Source organism: Ictalurus furcatus, chromosome 17 (genome assembly GCF_023375685.1).
Source record: "Ictalurus furcatus strain D&B chromosome 17, Billie_1.0, whole genome shotgun sequence".
Classification (NCBI taxonomy): Eukaryota; Metazoa; Chordata; class Actinopteri; order Siluriformes; family Ictaluridae; genus Ictalurus; species Ictalurus furcatus.
Window position 1 is genome coordinate 5,428,830 of NC_071271.1, and position 21,900 is coordinate 5,450,729.

The 21,900-nt window shown below is 40.6% G+C and overlaps 1 protein-coding gene across 2 annotated transcripts; it reads left to right on the forward strand.

The window, feature by feature from the left end:
* Positions 1-945: 945 nt before the first annotated feature.
* On the forward strand, positions 946-20,689 carry scn4ba (sodium channel, voltage-gated, type IV, beta a). Of its 2 annotated transcripts, XM_053646412.1 has the most exons (6): positions 946-1,785; positions 2,054-2,759; positions 10,261-10,424; positions 14,966-15,185; positions 18,365-18,494; positions 19,417-20,689. In XM_053646412.1, the coding sequence occupies exons 2-6, from the start codon at positions 2,636-2,638 to the stop codon at positions 19,508-19,510; spliced, it is 732 nt and encodes a 243-aa protein (XP_053502387.1). In that variant the 5' UTR covers positions 946-1,785; positions 2,054-2,635; the 3' UTR covers positions 19,511-20,689. The 2 variants fall into 2 exon arrangements, with proteins under 2 accessions (XP_053502387.1, XP_053502386.1); XM_053646411.1 differs by having other exon boundaries at positions 946-2,759.
* The last annotated feature ends 1,211 nt before the right edge of the window (positions 20,690-21,900 follow it).

Sequence of the window (21,900 nt, forward strand, 5' to 3'; positions counted from 1 at the left end):
TTTGCTGAATCCAGGAGATTTGTTGATTGATTGATTTATTTATTTATTTAACAAAATGCAAATTGTACAATAGCAATTATTTTCTTTCAAACTTCTTTCTAAATTCTCACATGAATGAAATGAAGGAGACTAATCTGTCTAGTCATATTCTCTCTCAGGCCTTGTGTTCTGTGCTGAATGCGCTTAGCTTAGTGAAGGGAAGAGGGAGAACGGGAAACAGGAGAGGGGGTAAGAAGAGGGAGGGAGAGAGAGAGAGAGAGAGAGAGAGAGAGATGGGATAACTGGATTGAAGGTCAGACAAAGAGAGAGCAATTTCTTAAACCTATAGGATGCACTTAAATGCAGACATTCCCTCATCTTTTTCAGGATTTGCATCACGTTCCTCTTGCCAGTACAGTATATTACCTTTACTTTATTCCTTATGATGTTATATATTTGTCCTTCCTCTTCCTCATGTTATACTTTGATGTCTTTCCTTTCTGTAGAAATGTTTAGAATTTCTGAATCGATTCCTCATACACAGGTTAAAGTTTTACATTCAGAAGCTTTTCATTTGTCTAATGATTTGAAGGTCCATAAAATAAATCCTTGTACTTGTATTACCGTCCTTCGTACTTCCGTGTAGAGACGTAACACACACACACGCACACGCACATTTGATATGTTATTCCATATCAAGGTCACATTGGCACAAACTCGAGCGTTAAATGTGTTTGCGTGTCTATTTTTGTAGCCCAGTAGATATAGAGCCTGGTTCATAAAAATCACCATCCCAAGAATGAGTTCAGTGTGTTTTAGTCAGATTTATTACACACACGCACATCTCTGACATAACTGGGCTACAGACATTGCATATGCTAGACTGCTATATCTAAGCCTCGTTAGAAAAGAATCAATTATCGTTCCTATTATACGTCGAACCTTGTCTTGAGCATGTATATATGTATCTATTCATTATCGCTGCACTGTTGTCTTCGCATGCATGGTTGCACACTCAGCAGTGCGGTATGGTGTCTCCGGAGGCTTCGATCTTCTTCTGTGACGCAAATGCAACTTAAGTCCAGTGAAGATCCTCCAGGTATCTTTTATATAAACTATATCTAAAGATCAGTAGCGTTTCCATTGCGTACTGACCTCAAAGCACATTAGTTAGTTCATCTGGATCGAGTTGTGCGTTATTTGACTAGCAATACACTCTAGGTGACATTGAGACCGCAGCCGTAATTCTTCGGACACGACGTGTACGTTTTCCCTCGTGTGCGTTCTGTCGATTAAAGACTGACACCTTGATTCACTGGGCTGCTGTTTTCACATGTCTTCTTGATCACTTTGCATTGCAGAAGCCAGATGGTCTCTCCAGAGGATCAGGAGAGTGTTGCAGTCTGGGAACAGAGAATATAATACCTTCATCTGCATTCTCTATAGCTTGGGGCTTGGGGCTTGGGACAGCTGTCAGGATACCATGTGTGTGTATATACATTCGTACATGTATATGCTCAGAGTCAACTACAGTGTATTGCTATTCACATATCATAAGACGTGATCTATAAACCGTGCATAGACATTAATAGACGAGATAGAAGAGAGCACAGAACCCATTTGCTATCTATAGCCGTGCTTAGGAGACGTGATATTCTGATCCTTGGAGCCTTACCTCTACGGGGTCTAGCCTGCAGGAAAACATTTGGAAGAAGAATAACTGTAGTTATCGACCATACTGTACCGTACCATGTCTAACGTACTGAACGATTGATGGGAATTGTGACCGAATAAAAGCGCAGTAAGGTAAGAAACTAGAAATGATTGATTGAATGTCAGTGTGTGTGAAAAGTCAGCGTGTGGAATTGTAAACTAGACAGAAGCAAGGAAATATTTAATGGTCTATGAAACTGGCCGCAGGAGTAACCTATGACATGTCAATATTAAAGCCTGGAGTGTTTATGATTCTCCTGAGATGTGATCAAGTTAAAAGACCCCGTACTTCCACCCCCCCCACCACATACTTCTGCGGTAGCGTTCACGGTTCTTTTTTTTTTTTTTTTTTGCTCCATAGATACAGGCACGTGCTTGCTGCGTTCATAGTTCCTCCACCTTGCCTACATGCAGCTACACTGAATGTAAAGACTGATAGCCGTGTCGTCTCTTTCTCACACTGTCGCTCCTTCTGTCACTGCGCGGTGCGGCTGCTATTTCCGTATGAATAAAAGCAGACTTGACGCTCTCCACATGCGGACTGGTTCATCTGTTCAGCGGTTTTCACCCGGTGAGTGCGAGCCAGTGGTCTTTTTTATCTGCTCTCTTTGAATCCATCCTGCTATTTGCACAGAGGCTGCAAAACGCTGCCTTCCTCTCTGTCTCTCTCTCACTCTCGCTCTCTCTGGATCCGACTGCAAAGGAGAAAGAAGAGGTAGGCATTCACTGCAGGACTTATCCAGCTGAAAGGTCCCCACTCACCCCCACCCCATCTTTTTTTCTTCTCCGTACTGTGCTATCAGTCCCACCTCACCCCTCGCTCTTCCCCATCCCACCCAAGAATTCCTTACTTCCAAGTCTCTCTGTCTCTCACACACACACACGCACTGGAGGACGAAGCCAAAGGAAAGCAAGACAGATCGACAAACAAGAAAACAGGCAGATGGACAAACGTGTGCATGGAAAAGTGGACATGGAGGTGTGGAGGACTAGAGGATCAATCCTGCACAGAAGCACAAGATCTGGTGATGGGATCCATGCTAGCATAGTCATCACCCTTCTGATTGGTAAGCCTGCGGGTTTGCTTTATATTGTCATTTATGTCCTCTTCTCTCTCTCTGTACACCCCCCCCCCCCCCCCCCCCCCCCGGCTGTTATGTCCTCTACCTTACCCTTCTCGTCGGTGCTAGAGCTGTTGCCAGAACGCTATGATTTCTACACTGCTTGCAAAAAACTGGACACCCGCCCGGGTCTGGGAGAGCATGTGTGTGTACTTGTTGCTGTGAAGGTTGATTTGGTGACAGAGTCCAGTTCCCTTCCATTTGTGGAGAGGTTGTGAAGGTTAGCAGAGATTGATTTCTGTCATTTCATGGGTCCCAAACAAACAGAGAGAGAGAAAGAGTGAGTGAGAGCGTGACAGACAGAGAGAGAGAGAGAGTGAGAAAGGGTGAGTGTAAGAGAGAGAGTGTCAGAGAGAGACAGAGTGAGAGAGAGGGTGAGTGAGTGAGCGAGAGTCACAGTAATGAAGTGCAAGTCACTCTAGCCAGTAACTGCCCAGATTGTATATGATATAAAACCATTTAATATAATTATATGAATGTAATATGGGTATTTTAAAATCAGAACTCTTATGTTTATTAATCTATTTATATTGTGGCCCCACATTTTCCACAGTGACAGAATCAGTTAATATTATGTTAAATATTTAACAGTAGTACAAACAGCATATTAAAATTCAGTGACACTGTAGAAGTTGATCAAGGTGTTGAACAGACAAGGGTTCTTATTGTGTTGTTTAGTTTGCTGTCTGATTGAACATATATATATATATATATATATATATATATATATATATATATATATATATATATATATATATATATATATATATATATAAAATGATCTTAGACAGAATCTTATATGTGCACTCTTCTGGGAGTTGTTATGACTAACTCACACCTCACAATACGAGTTAATTCATAGCCAATCTGATCAAACCGTGATCAGATAATCAAGCGTAGGCCTACAGAAATCACCCAAGTAAATAATATCAGATGACAATGCCTGGGTTCAGCAGGTTCACCAACCTAGTTTGGCTAGGTTTAATTGGATTAGATTAGCTGTGATCAGATCGACTGATTACTCCAGACATTACCTCTGGACCCTGGATAGCTGCTTCTAATGCCTGCTTTATTTATTTTTCTTTTAAAGAAAGCCCACGTGTCCTGTTGTAGCTACAGATGTTTGCTTTACCTGTCTGACAGTTGAACCTGTTTTGCTCTTTAGGTGCCTCCTAACTCTTTTAGTCACATGCTTGGTTAAAAATAGAAGACTTCTAAGCTGTTTATTATACAGTCTCTGCTTGGTTAATGCTCCTCCTTGCTGCACCACAAGCTTCTTTCTATACCATTTATTTATTCGGTATCAACGACAGGGGTGGGGAAATTACTTTAATTGTACAATCCAGTTCATTAACGTACAAAAAAAAATCGCACCAGTTCATATTGGCTAGCATTAACCGCGATCGTATTAGCAATCCCACATGATGAAGTCGCATATAGAGCATATAGAGTATGGTTGAGGAGAGTATTGTGAACTGAAGTGAGAGGAGTCCATTAAAAAGGCATTATAGTGGACTATGTAAGAGGGGGGAAAAACTCGCATAAGTAAATTTAAAATTCAAGGTATAAGTGTAAAAACAGAATAGAAGATCTGATGGATTATTTATGAACAGAAAGCACCATTGTGGTCAATGCAGGGGCGTTATATTTGAAGTGTTGACTTGAGTCTCTAACAACTCGGAACAGATTTGAAATGCATGCATTCTTCCTCTGTATTGAAGTGATAAGGTTATACATGGAGTCACACTCTAGTGAAGGATATCAGATTTTTGGATTAACCTACAATACTAATAATCAGACTCCCGCTGAGATGACATGGGTCTGGCAACCAGTCTTCCTTTAACAATGTGTGGTACTATTTCTGTTTCAGAAGGGGACAGTGTGTCCTGGCATGATCCCATACACCATACACCCACCCACATGTGCACGCACACAGCATCTGCACACCACATGGTGACGCTCCTGTAAGCGAGTGCTGTGTGTGGGGTGTGTTCATGTCTTTCAGTGCACAGAATCGTTACGTAGATATTTTTCCCATTAATTATACATCATTCAATTCCGTTTGAATTAATAGACGTCGTCACAAAGCGGATCCTTAACGAGCAAACCGGTTGTGGCGAGGTGGTGAGGAACATCTCCCTGAGAAGATGTGAGGAAGAAACCTTGAGAGGAACCAGACTCGAAAGAGAACGAGCGACACTGAATAGTGGGATTGCGCAATCATTACACTGTACAGGTGTAGAAGAGTAAAGGTAAACAGTAATATGTGCATTTAATAGGATGTTCCACTGGTTACACAACTGCACTTTTTGACCATGTATTGTCTCAAGGTTTCCTCCTCATGTTGTCTCATGGAGCTTTTCCTCACCACCATCGCCTCTGGCTCGCTCATTGTGGATAAATTTATAAACTTCAAAGTGCTATAGTTCTGTAGAGATGCTTTGTGATGATGTCCATTGTTAAAAGTGTTCTACAAATAAAATTGAATTGAATTGAATTTGAATTCGATATCAATTGGCATCGTGGCAGAGCAGCTCTAGAGGAATCCAGATATAGATTTTACATTTGAAATGTTTATATTTATCCTGAGTAAACTGTTCTGAGCGTGTTATGAGAGAATACGAGTCCTGGACAGTCTTTATGATTACAGCATCAGTTTTTAGAAGGTACAAAGCTAAAGCATAGAAGATAGAGGAACATGGAAGGTTCGTAGAGGAACATGGACGCTTACGCACTGGGCATAAAGTGTGTTTGCGATGTGCGAATAGAGACAGCAGGAGAAGGTGAGTCAAACGTGCAGAAAGATGGAAGCATCAGCGTAATTCGGGCAGGTACGGAGGGCGAGAGGATCCACCGAGGTAGAAGTGCACTACTGTTAACTAATAAGAGTCCCACATAATTATCCAGTTTCCACAGGGAATGCCTCGGAACTGTGACAGATAATGAGATATGGTCCGGAATAAAGTAGACGGACCCCCCAACCCCCTCCCCTCCCCCTCTCTGTCCTCTCTCTCCCTCTTTCTCTCTCTCCCCACATCTCTCTCGCTTCTCTCTCCCTCTTTCTCTCCCCCCTCTCCCTCTCTCCCTCTCTCTCTCCCTCTTTCTCTCTCTCCCCCCCTCTACCTCTTTCTCTCTCTCTCCCCCTCTCTCTCTCTCCCTCTTCCACTCTCTCTCTCCTTCTCTCCCTCCCCTCTCTCTCCCTCCCCTCTCTTTCTCTCCCCTTCTCACTCCCTCTCTCCCCTCTCTCTCCTCTCTCTCTCTCCTCTCTCCCTCTCTCTCCCTTACTCTCTCTCTCACTCCCTCTCTCCCCTCTGTTTCTCGCCTCTGTCCCTCTCTCCCCCCTCTCTCCCCCCTCTCTCTCTCCTCTCTCCCTCTCTCCCCCCCTACCCCCTCTCACTCCCTCTCTCTCTCCCTCACCTCTGTCTCTCTCTCTCCTCTCTCTCTCCCTCTCCCTCTCTCTCTCCCTCCCTCTCTCTCCCCTCTCCCTCTCTCTCTCTCGCCTCTCTCCTCTCTCCCTCTCTCTCCTCTCTCTCCCTCCCTCTCTCTCGCCTCTCTCCCTCTCTCTCCTTTCTCTCCCTCCCTCTCTCTCACCTCTCTCTCTCTCTCCCCCCTTCTCTCCCCTCTCTCACTCCCTCTCTCCCCCTCTCTCCCCTCTCCCTCTCTCTCCCGCCTCTCTCCCTCTCTCTCCTCTCTCTCTCCCTCCCTCTCTCTCTCCCTCTCTCTCACCTCTCTCCCCCCCCCTCCCCCCCGGCTGACTTCTAACTTTGGAAGTTCACAAAAAACCACTGTGTATTATTAACTCTCCTAATAGTGCACCTACATACACACAATCCATACTGTTCAGCTCATCAATTAGTAAACAGCAAAAACAGAGTACCCCATCAGCACTAGCCGTTCTGCAGAACCACACACTCTGTGCATTAAGTCTATTTCAGCAGACACATTACTGTAAGCAATACCACCGCGATATCACTTCTACTCCATTTCTAGAGCCTGCGGGAATTATGCACAGAACCAAGCTCGGCACAGTGGAGTGTACATTAAACAGAAGTATGTAAAAAGCAGGGATGAGTTTGTGTAATGGAATAAGAGCGAGCATGAACATAGAAGGTGCAGTATAACGGTAATAAGTAAATGGAGGAGATACGACGTGCAGACAGTATCATGGTGCACTGACAGCACGTCTCTGTACCATACATCTAAAGAAGATCTTGTACCAGTGGTTCTTCAGCGCTTCAACCTCTGGAGATACCTTTAACCCTCAACTGACTCAGACATGCTTACAGAATAAAAGTAAGAGAGAAGAACAGAACAGAGCCCTAAAACACCCTCCTGCTTCTGTCTACGAATTCTTATATGGTTTTACATGCTCAAAAATGTTAGCCCCCTTTTTATTTCCATACCACTTCATTTGAAGGGATATTTTAAATACAACTAACAGATCCTGCCTACATTTCAATACAATTGTGTATCGCCCAAGTTGTATAAAAATGTATATTGCTCATACTGTAATTGGCACAAGTTATTTTGCACATTTTAGAAAATTCAACTCGTATACATATACTATACCATTTTCCACATACCACATGTCGATGCTGCAGTAGCTTAAGACCTTAACTGGGAAAATCTGCCACTGCTAATGCTAATGCATGTCTTTCCCTGAAGCAGGTGGAGTGGAATGTATGTTAAGCTGTGTGTACAGTTTGCTCACCACAATTAATACAAATAAAGTCACATAGTTAATGAAATTGCACCCCTAGGGAAGTCTACAGTCTGACGAAGACAAGGAATAAGATTGCAAAGAATTTACAGTTGAAGATAAGCGTGCACCGGATGAGTCGAGCATCTCATGTAGTGCACTTCAGTTATTTTATAACTCAGTCGTGCTATTAAATAAATAAAAGGGATTTCCCTCAGTTACAGCTGCACTGGATCTCGGATAGTGCTGGTTAGTATATCTTTATATATATATATATATATATATATATATATATATATATATATATATATATATATATATATAATATGAGCATTTTTTTTTTATATATAATATATATATGAGCATTTTTTTTATATATATATATATATATATATATATATATATATATATATATATATATATATATATATATATATATATATGCTCATTGTGTCTGGGATATTTTATGTGTTTTCTTCTCCTGTTGCTCTTGCAAGGAATTTCCTTTCTCAACAACTTGACCCCAAAACAGTCATTTTGAGCTTTCGAGTCTGGTTCCTCTCATGGTTTCTTCCTCATATCGTCATCTCTGGCTTGTGCGTTAGGGGCAAACTCATACTGAATTGATATATTTCTGTAAATGTGACAATGTCTACAATGTTATACTAAATAAATAATAATAATAATGATTGTTTTAGTGTCCGATCTTATCCGGAAAGGTCTGGTCTGGGTGCAGGTTTCCATTCCAACTAAGCAGAAGCCACACCTTTAGAACATTTAATGCCAACATTACTACAAACAATGTTTACTGATTATTCACCTTCATGTTTATTTGTATAATACTGACTTCACTATAAGCACAACAGTGCTGAAGCGGCATTGTTACCGCTTCTGGTTTTAAAGTGACTTTTACTGTCCTTGGATTTATTTAACAGCTTACTATAGAACACTGAAAGGTAACCAGATGACTTTTCCTTTACGATAATATGTGCAGAGATTCGACATGACTGCAGAAGACTGAAATCATTCTGTAACAGAAATGTACCTGTTCTAACATGATGCCGTAGCTCTCCTGTGCTGCTTTTAACTGTTCAGATAACAGCTGAGCATGTGCAATCTTGACTTCATTTCAACCAGTGCATGCACACACACACACACACACACACACACGCACACTTTCAGATAACACAACATAGTATCTTTGCAAGGAATGAAATTCTGAGATGACACGGCTGTATTTAAAAATAGCCAGTGAGCACAGTCCTCTCAGCGCTTCCGCTTAAACCACATGGTCAAAATACCAGGCTGGGAGTCAGAAAATAACTACCCCATTACCCCCTTACACCCCTCCCTTTCCTTACCTCCTTCTTCTGTTTACCCTCTTCTTCCTTTCACCTTTACACTTGACCTAATAAACACACATTTGGGGTAAAAATTCTCTGCCACACATTCTGGGTCATGTTCATCTGTGTTCTTGCTGTGGATCTTAACATGCAGTACAGTCTGATCGATACTTCTCTCCCACAGTCTCACACACAAACACACACACACACACACACACACACACACACACACTTATAAAGCTCTTACATGCATGTAAGGTCCTGTATACAGGATAAAGATGATTTATCATGGTATAGTGGAAGTAGTAGAATGGATTGAAATCTTCAGTAAAAGAAGATAATACTTTATTAATCCCCAGATGGAGAAATTAAGGACATTTACATTATAAGCAAAAATAGTGAAGTAGCTGTGAGGTCCAGGATGACAGTCTGTTCCTTCAGTGTCTTCATATGAACTGTTTCTGGTTAATTCTGCTGTTTAGATGTTACACGTTTCCCCTAACACTGACCTGAATCTAACTGGAGACTTGAAATGAGGGTTTATTTCACCCCGTGACCTTAAGGGGGCAGCAGAGACCAGTGCCGTAGCAAGGATATTTGAAATACCTAGAGGTCGTGAGTCGCATGACGCCGTATGTGTTCAGTATAAATCTGTGCGGTTTAGTGTATTCTGAGAGCAACAGCTTTCACTTTTGAAAAGAATTTCAGATGAACATTGTACTAGAAAGTCGACTAGTGTCCAGCGAATGAGCTGAAACTGAAGGTCCACACTGTACCTGCACTGAAATAAACCTGGTCATCTTATTTTATTTTGGATTTGATTCGCATCTATAAGTACTGGGCATAATTTGATATCTCTTTCCAGCCACAACATAAAAACACAAGACAAAAATGATTTACTACAACAAAATCAAACAAACAAACAAACAAAAAGAATGATAGAACAGTTCCACTGATCTGATTGGTCGAGCCGCGTTCTGAGTGTGCTTACTGTATATTTACTGAAACCGCACAGGGACGTTTCACTGTGTGTTTAACTGCACTCTTCTGTGTTCATCACTTAAACTTCCTTGTCCTGGTTTGAAACTATTACTACAGTCGTGTTAATGATGTCATCAGCTGACATGGCAAACGATACTTTTCAGAAATATACCTTAAATATGAAAGCGTGTCAGGGAGTCTGAAGTGTCTGCTAGCATGTTGAAGTCTCTCTCTCTCTCTCTCTCTCTCCATTTGTCATGAATCTTCAATAGTATGTCCCTCTAATCACCTGCTAGTATTCTACTAACCATACACAAATTATCCACTTGTGGTGCTACTTGCAAAGGAGTGCTTTATTTGTTGTTTTAAGCTCTCTATATACAAGTCCTAATATATTTTCTCTCTCTCTCACACTCTCTTTCAGGGGTATGGTGTGCACAGGCATTGGAGGTATCAGTGGGGAAGGCTGGCTTTGTTGAGGTGATGAATGGCAGCTCTGTACTCTTACCTTGTAGCTACAGTAGCTGTATCGGCATCAAGAACCTGTACTTCAACTGGAAGTATAATGACAATGGGACAATGGATATGGTGAGACCTGTACACCAGTTTTGCTTAGTCGTACCTTAAAGCTGTAATATAAAGAAGGACCGAGAAAATAAGGAAAGCCTGTGGTTCTATGACCAACAGGGTGGTTGTCCTCTGAACTAATCCGCTTGTTTCCTTCTCATCACCTTGAAACCGTGACCCCCACATGGGTAGCCTATAAAAGATTGCTGCTAAGAAACACTACTTCTTCGGCCATTCTCTTTCATCGAAGTGATCGCAATAAAAGTGCTAATAAAAGAAATTATTAAAAAAATTTAATTATTAGTTAATTATTACTTTATTAGTATCATGTAATATCAATATATTTGGCAGGAATGCTGGATTTGGCCACAATCAGTTTGAACTCCAGTTTTCAATGCACATTTAATTCATCAGGTTATAGTGATGGCCAGCAAAGCAGCTTCCTTAAGCTTCTTCCATTGGTACAAGCTTTAGGGTTAAGGTGTAGTTTAGGTTGTAGTCAGTAAGAGATTTCTGCAAATCCTGTTCAATCAAGTCAACACTTAAATAGAAGTTTTTCCATCCGCATGAAGTTGGTTAAAAGGTCTTACCCAGTAACACACTATGCCAAAGTAGAAAGAAATTCAGAAATAATGATGAAGAAGGTGATTGAAATACATCAGTCTGGGAAGGGTTACAAAGCTATTTTAAAGGCTCTGGGATTCCAAAGAACCACAGTGAGAGCCATTATCTCCAAATGGAAAAACTCGGTACGGTAGTGAACCTTCCCAGAAGTGTCCGACCTTCCAAAATTCCTCCAAGGGTTTATGCCCAGTCTTTCACATCACAAAAAACTTTCACTTCCCCACATACTAGCAGATGAAGAGTGTACCTAAGCCCTGAAAAATATGCTAGTTGGCCAGGGGGACCCATAATTTCAAGGTGTGTGGTTTTCTGCTTCATAGTGAACCTTGTAGCTGGGACAGCAAGTAGGCGGCATCGAAGACCCATCTATGTCAGTGGGTTAGGGTTAGGGAACCACACACACACACATACACACAGATTCACACGTTCATTCACTGTGGTGGCTCGTCATTAAGGGGTCAGGTGGGGAAGCATTTATATCAGCTGTTCAACAAATATTAATAACTTCCCCACATAGCTTCCATAACATTATTAAAGGCAAACTGTAAGTGTAGACATGCCTTGTCTATGATGAAAGTCTATAATGTAAAGAGCCATTTCTACTGTAAGATATATTGCAAAGATCGAGAGAGGGAAAGGATTATGGAGTAGATAACGCCCATATTTCTGATGAGAAATGTGTGAAATACATGTTTGCCACACAATGGCTGAGGAAAACTTTTCTAGTTGCTGAATTCTTTTGGTCCAGGTCTATTGTGTGGTTTTAGAGATGCGAGGGATTTTGAGAGGGAAGGAAATTTTCTGTACCCTGGCAACCAGCCTTCTGAGGAAGTGAAGGTGTTGGTGGGCTTTCTTGATGAGGGTAGAAAATGAGGAGGGTCCATGAGTTATGTGAACCTAGAGGAAATTTAAGCTGTGGGTTTTCTCTGTAGCACTTCCATTTGTGGAGATGAAGGAGTCTACTCTCAGCTTCCTGAAGTCAACAATAAGTTCCATAACCTTCCTGAAGTTGGTCTTAGTGCATTATTAGTCCACAAGATCTCATTCCTGTAGGCTTTCTGATCACTTTTGTGGATCAAGCCAAATACAATAGTGCACATTTAAATGATGGAGTTTGGGTAATGCCTGATGACACAGGGAGTTCAGGAGTGGACTGAGTACACTGTGGGATTCAGGTCTTATAATCCAAAGGGCTCTGAACTGATAGGTCACTCCAGTTAAATCACCTATTGTGTTTGTTCACCCCTCGCATCAGTCAGTGTTGCCAACATCGGTCAGACTGATCCATGGGGTTAGCGTACAATGTACATACTACAAAATGGATTAGACATTTGATCAGTAGTGTTCAGTGGAAGATACAGCTTTAGTTTAGTTTAGTTTGAAAATACAGCCTTAATACTACCCAACTGTGCATTAACTGCCTCTGCTGAGTCACAGTCTGATCTTCAAAATGCTCTGATGACGGCCTATCAACACTCTCTGCCAAGGTGGCCCTCATGTTTATAGAATGAGATGCAGCAGTTGAAAGTACAAGTTCTGTCTCTGCCATTGTACTAAGATCTAAGTACCAAGGTCTTCGATGCTGGAAAGCTTCATTTGTATGTTGGTGGAGCATTATATTTTCATTATGTTGTAGTTAGGCCAAGACTCTAAGTCAGGGGTGTCCAATCTTATCCAGAAAGGGCCGGGGTGGGTGCAGGTTTTCATTCCAACCAAGCCGGAGCCACACCTGATTCCACCTGTTTAATCAGTTGATCTTGGCTTTCAGTAGACTCAGGTGTGGCTTCTGCTTGATTGGAATGAAAACCTGCACCCACATCTGCCCTTTCCGGATAAGATTGGACACCCCTGATCTAAGTGCTTGTCGAATTGATTCTTGGTCCCAAACAATTTGGGTATTAATACATATTCTGTGTCTTGAGAAGAACCAGGTTTATCATCAACAAATCCTTAGATAAGATACAAGAGGTTGGGAAAGTTTAAAAAGTTGTACAAATTTGCAAGCTATGCACTTATAAACTTACAAAATGATGAAATGAGTTACTCTGCACCCATGCTACACTTCCATGGCTGGAAGATAAATGAGCAATTGTACTCCAATACAACCGAATTATTAATTTACATTTACAGCATTTGGTAGACACTGTTGGATGAAAATTACGATAGAAATAAATCACAAGGAAGACAAGCATTGGAAAATATGGGGTGTTTACTGCAGATGGAGAGTAACATAGGTCAGGTCACAGGGCGCGTGGGAGAAAAATAGGGATACGGTGAGCGAGGAGAAGTAACGTGAGAATACTCCGAGCTGCTGGAAGGATATGGCATGCGACTGAGAGAACCGGATGCAGGGCTAACGCCAGGGTCAACCCCAGAGATAGCCATGTCTTCATCAGATTCCCAGTATAAACATCCACAAATATCTTGGCAGGTGTTATCCCATAACGCAGAGGGGGTGGGAAACCAGAAACACTAGGGTCCGCAGCAGGGGCTTCAACCAGCAGAGCCCTGCTGAAATGTGTGCCAGTTGATAGTGTGTGTTTAGGTCCAAGCCTGTGTCCTGGAAGGATGGAAGGAGAAAAGGACGCTGGCCAGCTGAGAAAGTAAACAAAAAAGAATAGTGAACACTCACTTACATACTAGACATATAATGACAATGATAAAAATAATAATGATGATTGCAAAAATCAAGTAAAATGTATGCACTCACCCATAGTGAAAAGCAACGGGAGATTGAAGAAAAAGCTCAGGGTCCTCACTCGTTGATGGCCAAAATAATAATGCCCTAGGGAGCTGATGAGGTTTTTAAAAAAGGGAAATTGAAAACATGTGCTCCTTCTCCAGAGCAAACTTACGTTTCTCTCATTTATGCAACTGATCAGTTGTGGTTAAGTTAAGGGCCTTGCTCAAGGGCCCAGAAGCAGAAGCTTGGCAGTTATTGAAATTGAATACTTGTACTCTTACAAGAATTCGATTTCTAAGTTTTAATCTCTACTTTTATGTTTAGGCATTCAAAGTACTTCTACTCTCTTCTAGCTATTAATTACAGTACATGTCAGTTTAGATCATCCAATCAGGTTCATCAGTGTAAAAAAAACTATTAGGAGTTGTGCCAGTTGGTCATCTGTGGTGACCTTCTTATGCTACACGATGTAGTTAATGCTATGGCTATCAGTGTGTACCGGAAGATGGATAAGCTACTGAAGTAACCAAAGACTCGTATAAAATCAAGGGTGTCTCTCTTGTCTTCCTAGAAGGCACGAACTACGGCTAATTTGATGCAAGTTTTGCTGATTTGTTTGAGTTAACTGGCTATATTTATCTAATATAGTTGGTAATGCCAGGTTAGATGAGCACCGATTCCAGAAGTTTACATAATTGGCTAATTAGCAAGTGAAATACTAGCTAATACTAGCTAATATTGTTTATTTCCAGTATATGTTACATCTGTTTGTCATGCATATGACACGCATACATGTCCACACAAACAATAAGCCATGTGCTTGTTCTGAAGACACAGCTAAACATAGCAAGTACAGTCATAAGTTCAGTAGTTAAATGCATTAGCATGCTTATTAGCATGAAACAAATTATTATAGTGCTATGCTATGCTATCATATTTACATCTCTCAATTCCTTGGAAACACAAGAGTATAAAAGAGGATGATTGTAGTTTTATAGGCTACCCATGTGGGAGTCATGACTTTGCTATTATTACTTGGCAAGGAAACAAACACATGGACATTTCCACAGGAAACCACCCTGGTCCAGGAACATACAGAAGTTTGAAGTTAGCTATATATGAAATGTAAAGCATTTCACCTATAAATCACCATTAAAGCAAAATCACCTATATAAGTATTCTACATAGCTGATCCTACATACTAGAGGCGGTATGATGCATCTCCACATATTGCTAAACATTCTGTTCCCTTCAGCTTTGTGAAGGAGTCATCCCAGCTGAGGGTTTGGAGCCCCATGTGACGATCGCCCATGAGCGTGTGATGTTCGTGGGCTCCAGTAAGGACAGTAACATTTCTGTCCTGCTGTGGAACGTCACCTTCGAGGATAAGGGCGAGTACACTTGCTTCGCCCGCAACCCCAAAGAGAAGAACCGAAACCACAGTGCCGTATTCAACCTCATCGTAGTTGACCAGCGTAAGACTCTTTTTAAACCCTTCAGAATACTATTTGGATTGGTGGGTTGTTTTGAGTCATTTTTAGTTAAAATGCTAATAGTTTTAGCAGAGTTGGTTTAATTATTATTATTATTATTATTATAAGTAGTAAAAGTACATAATGACACCCAAGTAGCTGCAGTGTGTATTTCCTGGTGCAATACAACTCTAAATAATGACCACGGGGAGGAGATGTTGCTCTTTATCGTCATGTCACAGTAGAGTCTGAGTGTTCAGCCTGTCTATAGCCCATTATGTAGACATCTATCAGTCAACAGGCCAGTCTCTGCTTAGACAAGGAAGCCTTGTGTCTTTCCTCTGTGGCAGATGGTCTTAGGATCAAATGGCCACTGCCTGGTCTAAAGAGTACCGTAGGGTGTGTACAGGTCACAGCAAGGAATGCTGTACAGGCTCACCTTCATGAAAGGCTTCAAGGTGCACTGACAGATTAATAAAATTTGGTTATATGATCTTGGGCAGAAATCCCAGATCAACCACAAGGTCACCTTTGACCAGAGTCATCTGGCTACCAATGCATGCAAGGCACTGTATTATCCTGAGCATGCAGGTCTCTCACTGTATGCTGAATTGACTGCTAGCAGCAGTCACCCATTTTAGTTCGGCAAGTTGCATAGATTCCAAAGAGGGGTGTTAAGGGAGTAGATCCCTTAAACGCTTAATGCATAAAGTAAGAAAGATGCACTCGCTTCCCAGTTTTGACATGTGGGGTCTACCTGTTGGCCACGTCAACAAGACCCCTACATGCTTGTTGAATATTCCATTCCAAATCTCTGGGCCTTTATATGGAGTTGTTCACCCCACCCCTTGGCAGTAGGGAATTGTGCCATTTCATAGTGAGGTTCGGCATTGGTATGAGGAAAAACGCTTGGGGCACCGTCTGCATTCCAGTTCATCCCAAAGGTGTTCAGTGGGGCTGAGGTGAAGGCTCTGTGCAGGACACTTGAGTCAATTCCATATAAAGAATTTTCTTCACAATCCCTTGTTGTTTTTCTGTCAGACGGCTCATCTCTGGTCACGTGTCCGGACATCCTAGGCTTGCATATAAGCTGGTTTCAGCACTAGCGAAAGATGTGTCTGACTTTCTATCTGTTTGTTTGTACTATTGTTATTAAGTTTGCCTATGGGGACCCATACAAGGGGATTCCTACTGTATACGGCCATATATGATGTCTGCCTCTTCCAGCTGCTTTAGCTGTGTGTTCTTATGGCTTGGTTCAAATAGCACAGCTGGGACAGTGGAGTCTGGATTGGTTGGGAGTTTACATTTAACACAGGTTACTGTATCTGCACAAATGATGACCTTTTTTTTTTTTTTTTTTAATCTTACTCACGGTCTTGGTCAAATCTCAACTCTTTGCACAAGTGTGCAGTGTGTCCAGGACATTTGCTTCCCTGAACTGTCCTTTAATCAGTTTCTCCATAATATTGTATCTCAGCAATTACATGCTGCCAACAAGAAATGGAACATGTATTGACATATTTGGGTCACTGTTCCAAAGCAGGCTGACAGTCTTTTCTACCCAGCCATCAGAAACCCCAACTTATAAGAGTGTCTCCATTCAGCTGGGCACGGTGAGCGCTATGACCCCTGAGACAGCGGGGTTTCTGTTCTCATTTCACGTCTCACATCACTGTATTTGGAGTTATGCCGCATATTTGGAGCATATTTTCCAAGTTATAGGGCTTGAATCCAATGTGTTTGGTGGTCTGTCATGATACAAACGTCACCTTCAGCTAGGGCCCAGTGAGCTTGATGAAAAAGAATGGTTACTATTTCTTGGTGCTCAATATCTCCAGGAAAGTCTAGTGCTCTTTTTGTTTTTCACTCAAATGAGATCAGAGGGATTTCTTCAACTCGGAGGCAGCTATTGTCTTTATTGACACTTGAATCGGCCAGGCTTTGTGATGCAAAGCAAACCGTGTGTGTGTGTTTTGCGTTTTGACCCTCATCATCTGTTTGGATAAACTACTATAACTGCGTGTACCTGACTGCCATGCATGTCAAACTGACTCTGTAATAGGTGTTCTCTGTGTTTGAGGAAATAAGATAAGATGCCTTTATCGTCACTGTCAATTAAGTCATGTTCTCATTGCAAGGGAAGAAAAACATGTATTGATTTACACTTTGAGCATTCATTTTCTGACTTGATAAGTTTAACAGTATATGTGTTTTAATACTGCGTGCCCATTGGGCTGCTTTTGTCATGCAGATTTGGCAACCCACCAAACAAGACTTGATACTGACATGTTTTTAAAGTTACAGGATGTGCAGCTTATTGTGTATAAAGCATTTTCTTTTCATTAGGCTAAAACCACATGCATAAAATATTGCACATCTGGTGTACTGATACCCTGCACACTGTTTACTTGTTCTGACAGGAGAATCTTCAGTATTAACACATTTACAGTACTTCTTGGGTACTGAATGTGCATTTCTGTTTTTTTTTCAGTCTCAAGATTTTTGACAGCACTATGGTTGACCATATTCCCAGGGGTTTAAACCTTACATGCGTCATATATTTAAATGCTAATAATATAAACATTCACATACTTTATGTACATCTGGCCCAATGTGTCAATCAGGAGCTCTTTACCAAATGTTTAAACGATGAAAGGACATTTAGTTTATTTTGGGGAAAGTGTTATACCTGTCATAGTATAAGCCAGGGGTTCCCAAACTTTTCCAGGGCAAGGCCCCCCAAATGGCATTAACATTTGACTGAGGCCCCCCTTTTGCAAGATGTCTTTAAAACACATTAAAAATACAGACCTCTGAATATATTTCCCTTTTTTATTTTTTTATTTTTTGTTAATAATTACATCTTTACTTGACATAAAGAATTGATTGTGTGTGTGTGTGTGTGTGTGTGTGTGTGTGTGTGGTTTTCTGTGATTGAGTGAGAAAGAGAAAACATACTAGTGGGAGGGATGGGCACACCAAATTGTTGAGGTCCCCAGGGCGCCCCCTGGAGGCCCCCAAGGGGGCCGCGGCCCCACTTTGAAAACAACTGGTATAAGCGATACTGTTACTATGCATCTATGTCCACAGTGTAGTATTTATCTGCTATTGCAAGCTTTATCAAATATTGATGATAATTCAATGTGTAATTTATTTTTCTTTTGTCACTTTGCCAACAGTTAAGGAAGTGGACAACACGTTGACGCTAATCATTGTATCCGTGATTGGAGGAGTTATTGGGTTGATCATTATAGTCATGGTAATAAAGGCAGTGGTCATCCATTTTCTCAACAAGAACCAGGAGAAAAAGTAAGTCCAATTGAATTTGTCCATTCGAAATTCTTTCTAGGATGGGATACGATGAGTTAATTAAGTGATTTAACCTCGTCGCAGTCACTGTGGGTCTGGATATTATTCTGGAAACACTGGGCATGAGGCAGAAAGCACCCAGAATTGCACTCTGTATAAACACATTTGCTCTCCTGTGATTAAAATAGAAATTGTGAAGTGAACTCAAAGTGTTTGGCGTAAGCATTATAAAGCCTAATTGCTTTAAAAACAGCCGGCATTAAAAAGAACAAGAAATTAGTGGAACATCTCAAATGATAGGAGTGATATTCCGATTATTAAAAACTTCCACCATCCACAGTCCTCCACTTCTTCTGGAGCAGATCTTTTGTTCTCAATCTAAAGTCTGAGCGAGTAAGGAATAGAATTGTGTATTTTTATAACGGACGGTGCTTTCCAAAGAAGAATCTAATGAATTCGCTACCATGTCCAAAAAGGTTCTGCAGGAGACATGGTGTGTGATGGTTCATGTATACTCCAGGGCTGGGAGGAATGTGGAGAAAGAAGAAATGAACAGCTGGAGCTCTTGTGTAAGCAGGTGTTAAAAATGTCATCAGTGTGCCTCAGGAACAGCGTGGGTACACGTCTAGTGAATTGTTCAAAGGATTTCTGTTTCCACGTATTTGAATGTCATGTCATGACGAGAAATATTTCATCAGCAGTCGTTTCGCATGTCTACAGGATTCACCTCTTACATCCTCATGGGAACTTTTGCTTACACGTCCTTTTCTCTGTAAACTTTCTGATCTACACTGAATTTTTACTGCATTTTTAACCTTTTTGTTTTACTAAGTATTACTCTCTGGATTTGTTTATTCTCCCACGCTGCAATGTACAAACTCTCAAACACTTGTTCTTTCTTTCTTTCTTTCTCTATTTGCAGTAAAGAGTGCCTTGTGAGCTCTTCAGGAAATGACAACACAGAAAATGGCCTTTCAGGTTCCAAAGCAGACAACAAAGCATCACCAAAGGCTTAAAAAAAAGTCTACATGCATAAATGGGCAGATGTATGGATGTTGCGGATATAGAGCTAAAGCTATAAATATGGACTGTTTTATCTTTATGGAAAGCAAAATGTTCACATGAATTAAGATTATATTATATTATATATAGAAATTTGCTCAATATATTTTAGAAATATTTCGTCTGATTTTTGGGTTGGATTGCACACACCTTTGGACAGTTGATTGGTTTACAAAGGGTTTAAATATACATTACTGAGAAGAAGTCTTAGGCACATAAGAAAAAAAAAAAATCTGTAAAACAAAGATGCCTTCAACAATAACGCAAACATTTCTATTTAAAAAAAAAAAAAAAGACTATAAAGAAACAGTCATAAACTAAAAGTCCATATTTGCTTTTTTACATTTTTTATTCATTTTTTTTTTATAAACATACAAATAATTTTCTGTTACATTTGAAGTTTTTGTTGAGAATAGTCTAAAATCGAAACTGTTTCCGTCTCAAAATGTAGAAGTCATAAATATCTATTACAAATTTTTGTTGAAAAAATAGAATGGGTGTCTAAGACATTTAAACAGTACTGTATATATTATACATACAGATGGGTGACAAATTAAAGGAGAAACACACACCGAGTGTTTTAATAACAAGGTGTTCAACCACATTATTGTTATTTCTCTATCGGTATGTTTACATGGACAACGATAATCCGATATTAACCTGATTAAGATGATACTCTGATTAAGAAACTAGCATGTGAACAGCGATTATTGATGACCTTAATCCGGCTAAAGTCATACTCGAAGTAAACACAAATGGAATTAAGACGTGTGGAGTATTCCTGTTTTAGTCGCATTATCGACGTGCATTACAGACATGTACACACCTTAATCACACTATTAACGTCATGTGGGAGTTTTCACCGCATTTTGCGACAGGACACGTTCACGTTCACACACGGCAGTGCTCAACCGTTTGACAGCAAACAAGAGAGCACAGCTCCATCCCAAACCACGTACTTACCTATTACAGTATATAGTAGGTGAAGTACATACTTAGCTACTATATAGACGGTACGTACACGGATTGGGACGCAGCCCACGGCTTCAAGCAGTCGTCTATTTGCACGTATATCATGACAAATAATTAACTGCACTTGAAGCTTTCGTCAAATTTTATATAAAAACACCCAGAACTGTATACGGTTCCATAACGAAGACTAACTGTATGTCGATACGTGAAATTCTGGAGGGACGGCATGTCGTGGGGACGTAATGACGTGTGCTGTTAATCGCTCTATGTTCTATAACATGTAAAACCTGAATCTGAAAAGAGTATTCTTAAAGCGACTCATGTAAACACCTTAATCAGAATATTGTCTTACTCAATAATTAGATTACTGCTGTCCATGTAAACGCAGTCAATGACAAATTTTTCCCTCACTACTTCACACACGTTCATTGAAACACTCGCCGGGTGAGCATCTTTATGACTGAAGCGCCTTCCATCAATGAATCTCTTTAAAAGTCACTTAGATCTTTTCCTTTTGTGAAGGTAAAGTGAGCATGCTCAGCACTTTAATTGCTTAATAGTACCGGTGTTTGTCCACTCATTTCTCCTTTAATTTGTCACCTGAATTTGTGAATTTATCTACTCCTCTGGGAGTAATTCAAATACTTTAATATTTTACCCTGCCTTCTGGATTAAACAATAACCATAAATACAAACATCTGTAACATATGCAGCCTGGATATTAACCACGTTTATCTGTGAATGTGTGAAAGGTACAAAGTGCTATCCAGCCCAGAAATGGAAACCTTTTATTTTGCAACCACCTGGATGTCCTGGAGGTCCATTTTGAAGTCTTCTCTTCTCCAACACACCTGGTTCTGCACACAAGTTTTCTGGAGGTGAACTTAGAAACGTTGGGTGTTAGAAAAGAGAAACTCTTAAGTACTCTGGCCTTCCAGGGCAGCTTTAGTGTAATATCCATGTTTAGAAGAGGAAAAAAAAAAACGCACAAAAAAAAAAAAAAAAAAACACACGTGCCTGTTAATGCTTCGAACTTTTCTTGCTTTTAGGGAGTCTTTAATTGCTATGAAAACTTATCTGCTTTGAAAGGGGGAAAAAAAAAGAAGAAATGTCCTATAAAATAAGTTCCTTAGTAAATTAAGACAATCCCACCCCTTTAAGTGAAAAACAAAAAAAAGGTTCTCCCTGCAGAAAATGAATGATCCTTTCTGATGCTGCTTTTAACAAGTTAACCAATGCATTTTTTTTTTTTAAAGGAACAAAAAAGAAAGCATGTTAAATGATAAATGATTTATGTATGTGCTCTTATATCGGCTTTACCACTCCGCTCAGACGACGAGTTCAATGAGAAGCAAGAGTGGGTTCATTTACA

What these genes read in the sequence shown, in the direction of transcription:
- scn4ba (XM_053646411.1), top strand. Translation starts at nt 2,636, where the DNA reads ATGGACAAACGTGTGCATGGAAAAGTGGACATGGAGGTGTGGAGGACT. An exon ending in AGTCATCACCCTTCTGATTG is followed by an intron (nt 2,760 to 10,260) that starts GTAAGCCTGCGG and finishes ACTCTCTTTCAG; the next exon opens with GGGTATGGTGTGCACAGGCA. An exon ending in AACAAGAACCAGGAGAAAAA is followed by an intron (nt 18,495 to 19,416) that starts GTAAGTCCAATT and finishes CTCTATTTGCAG; the next exon opens with TAAAGAGTGCCTTGTGAGCT.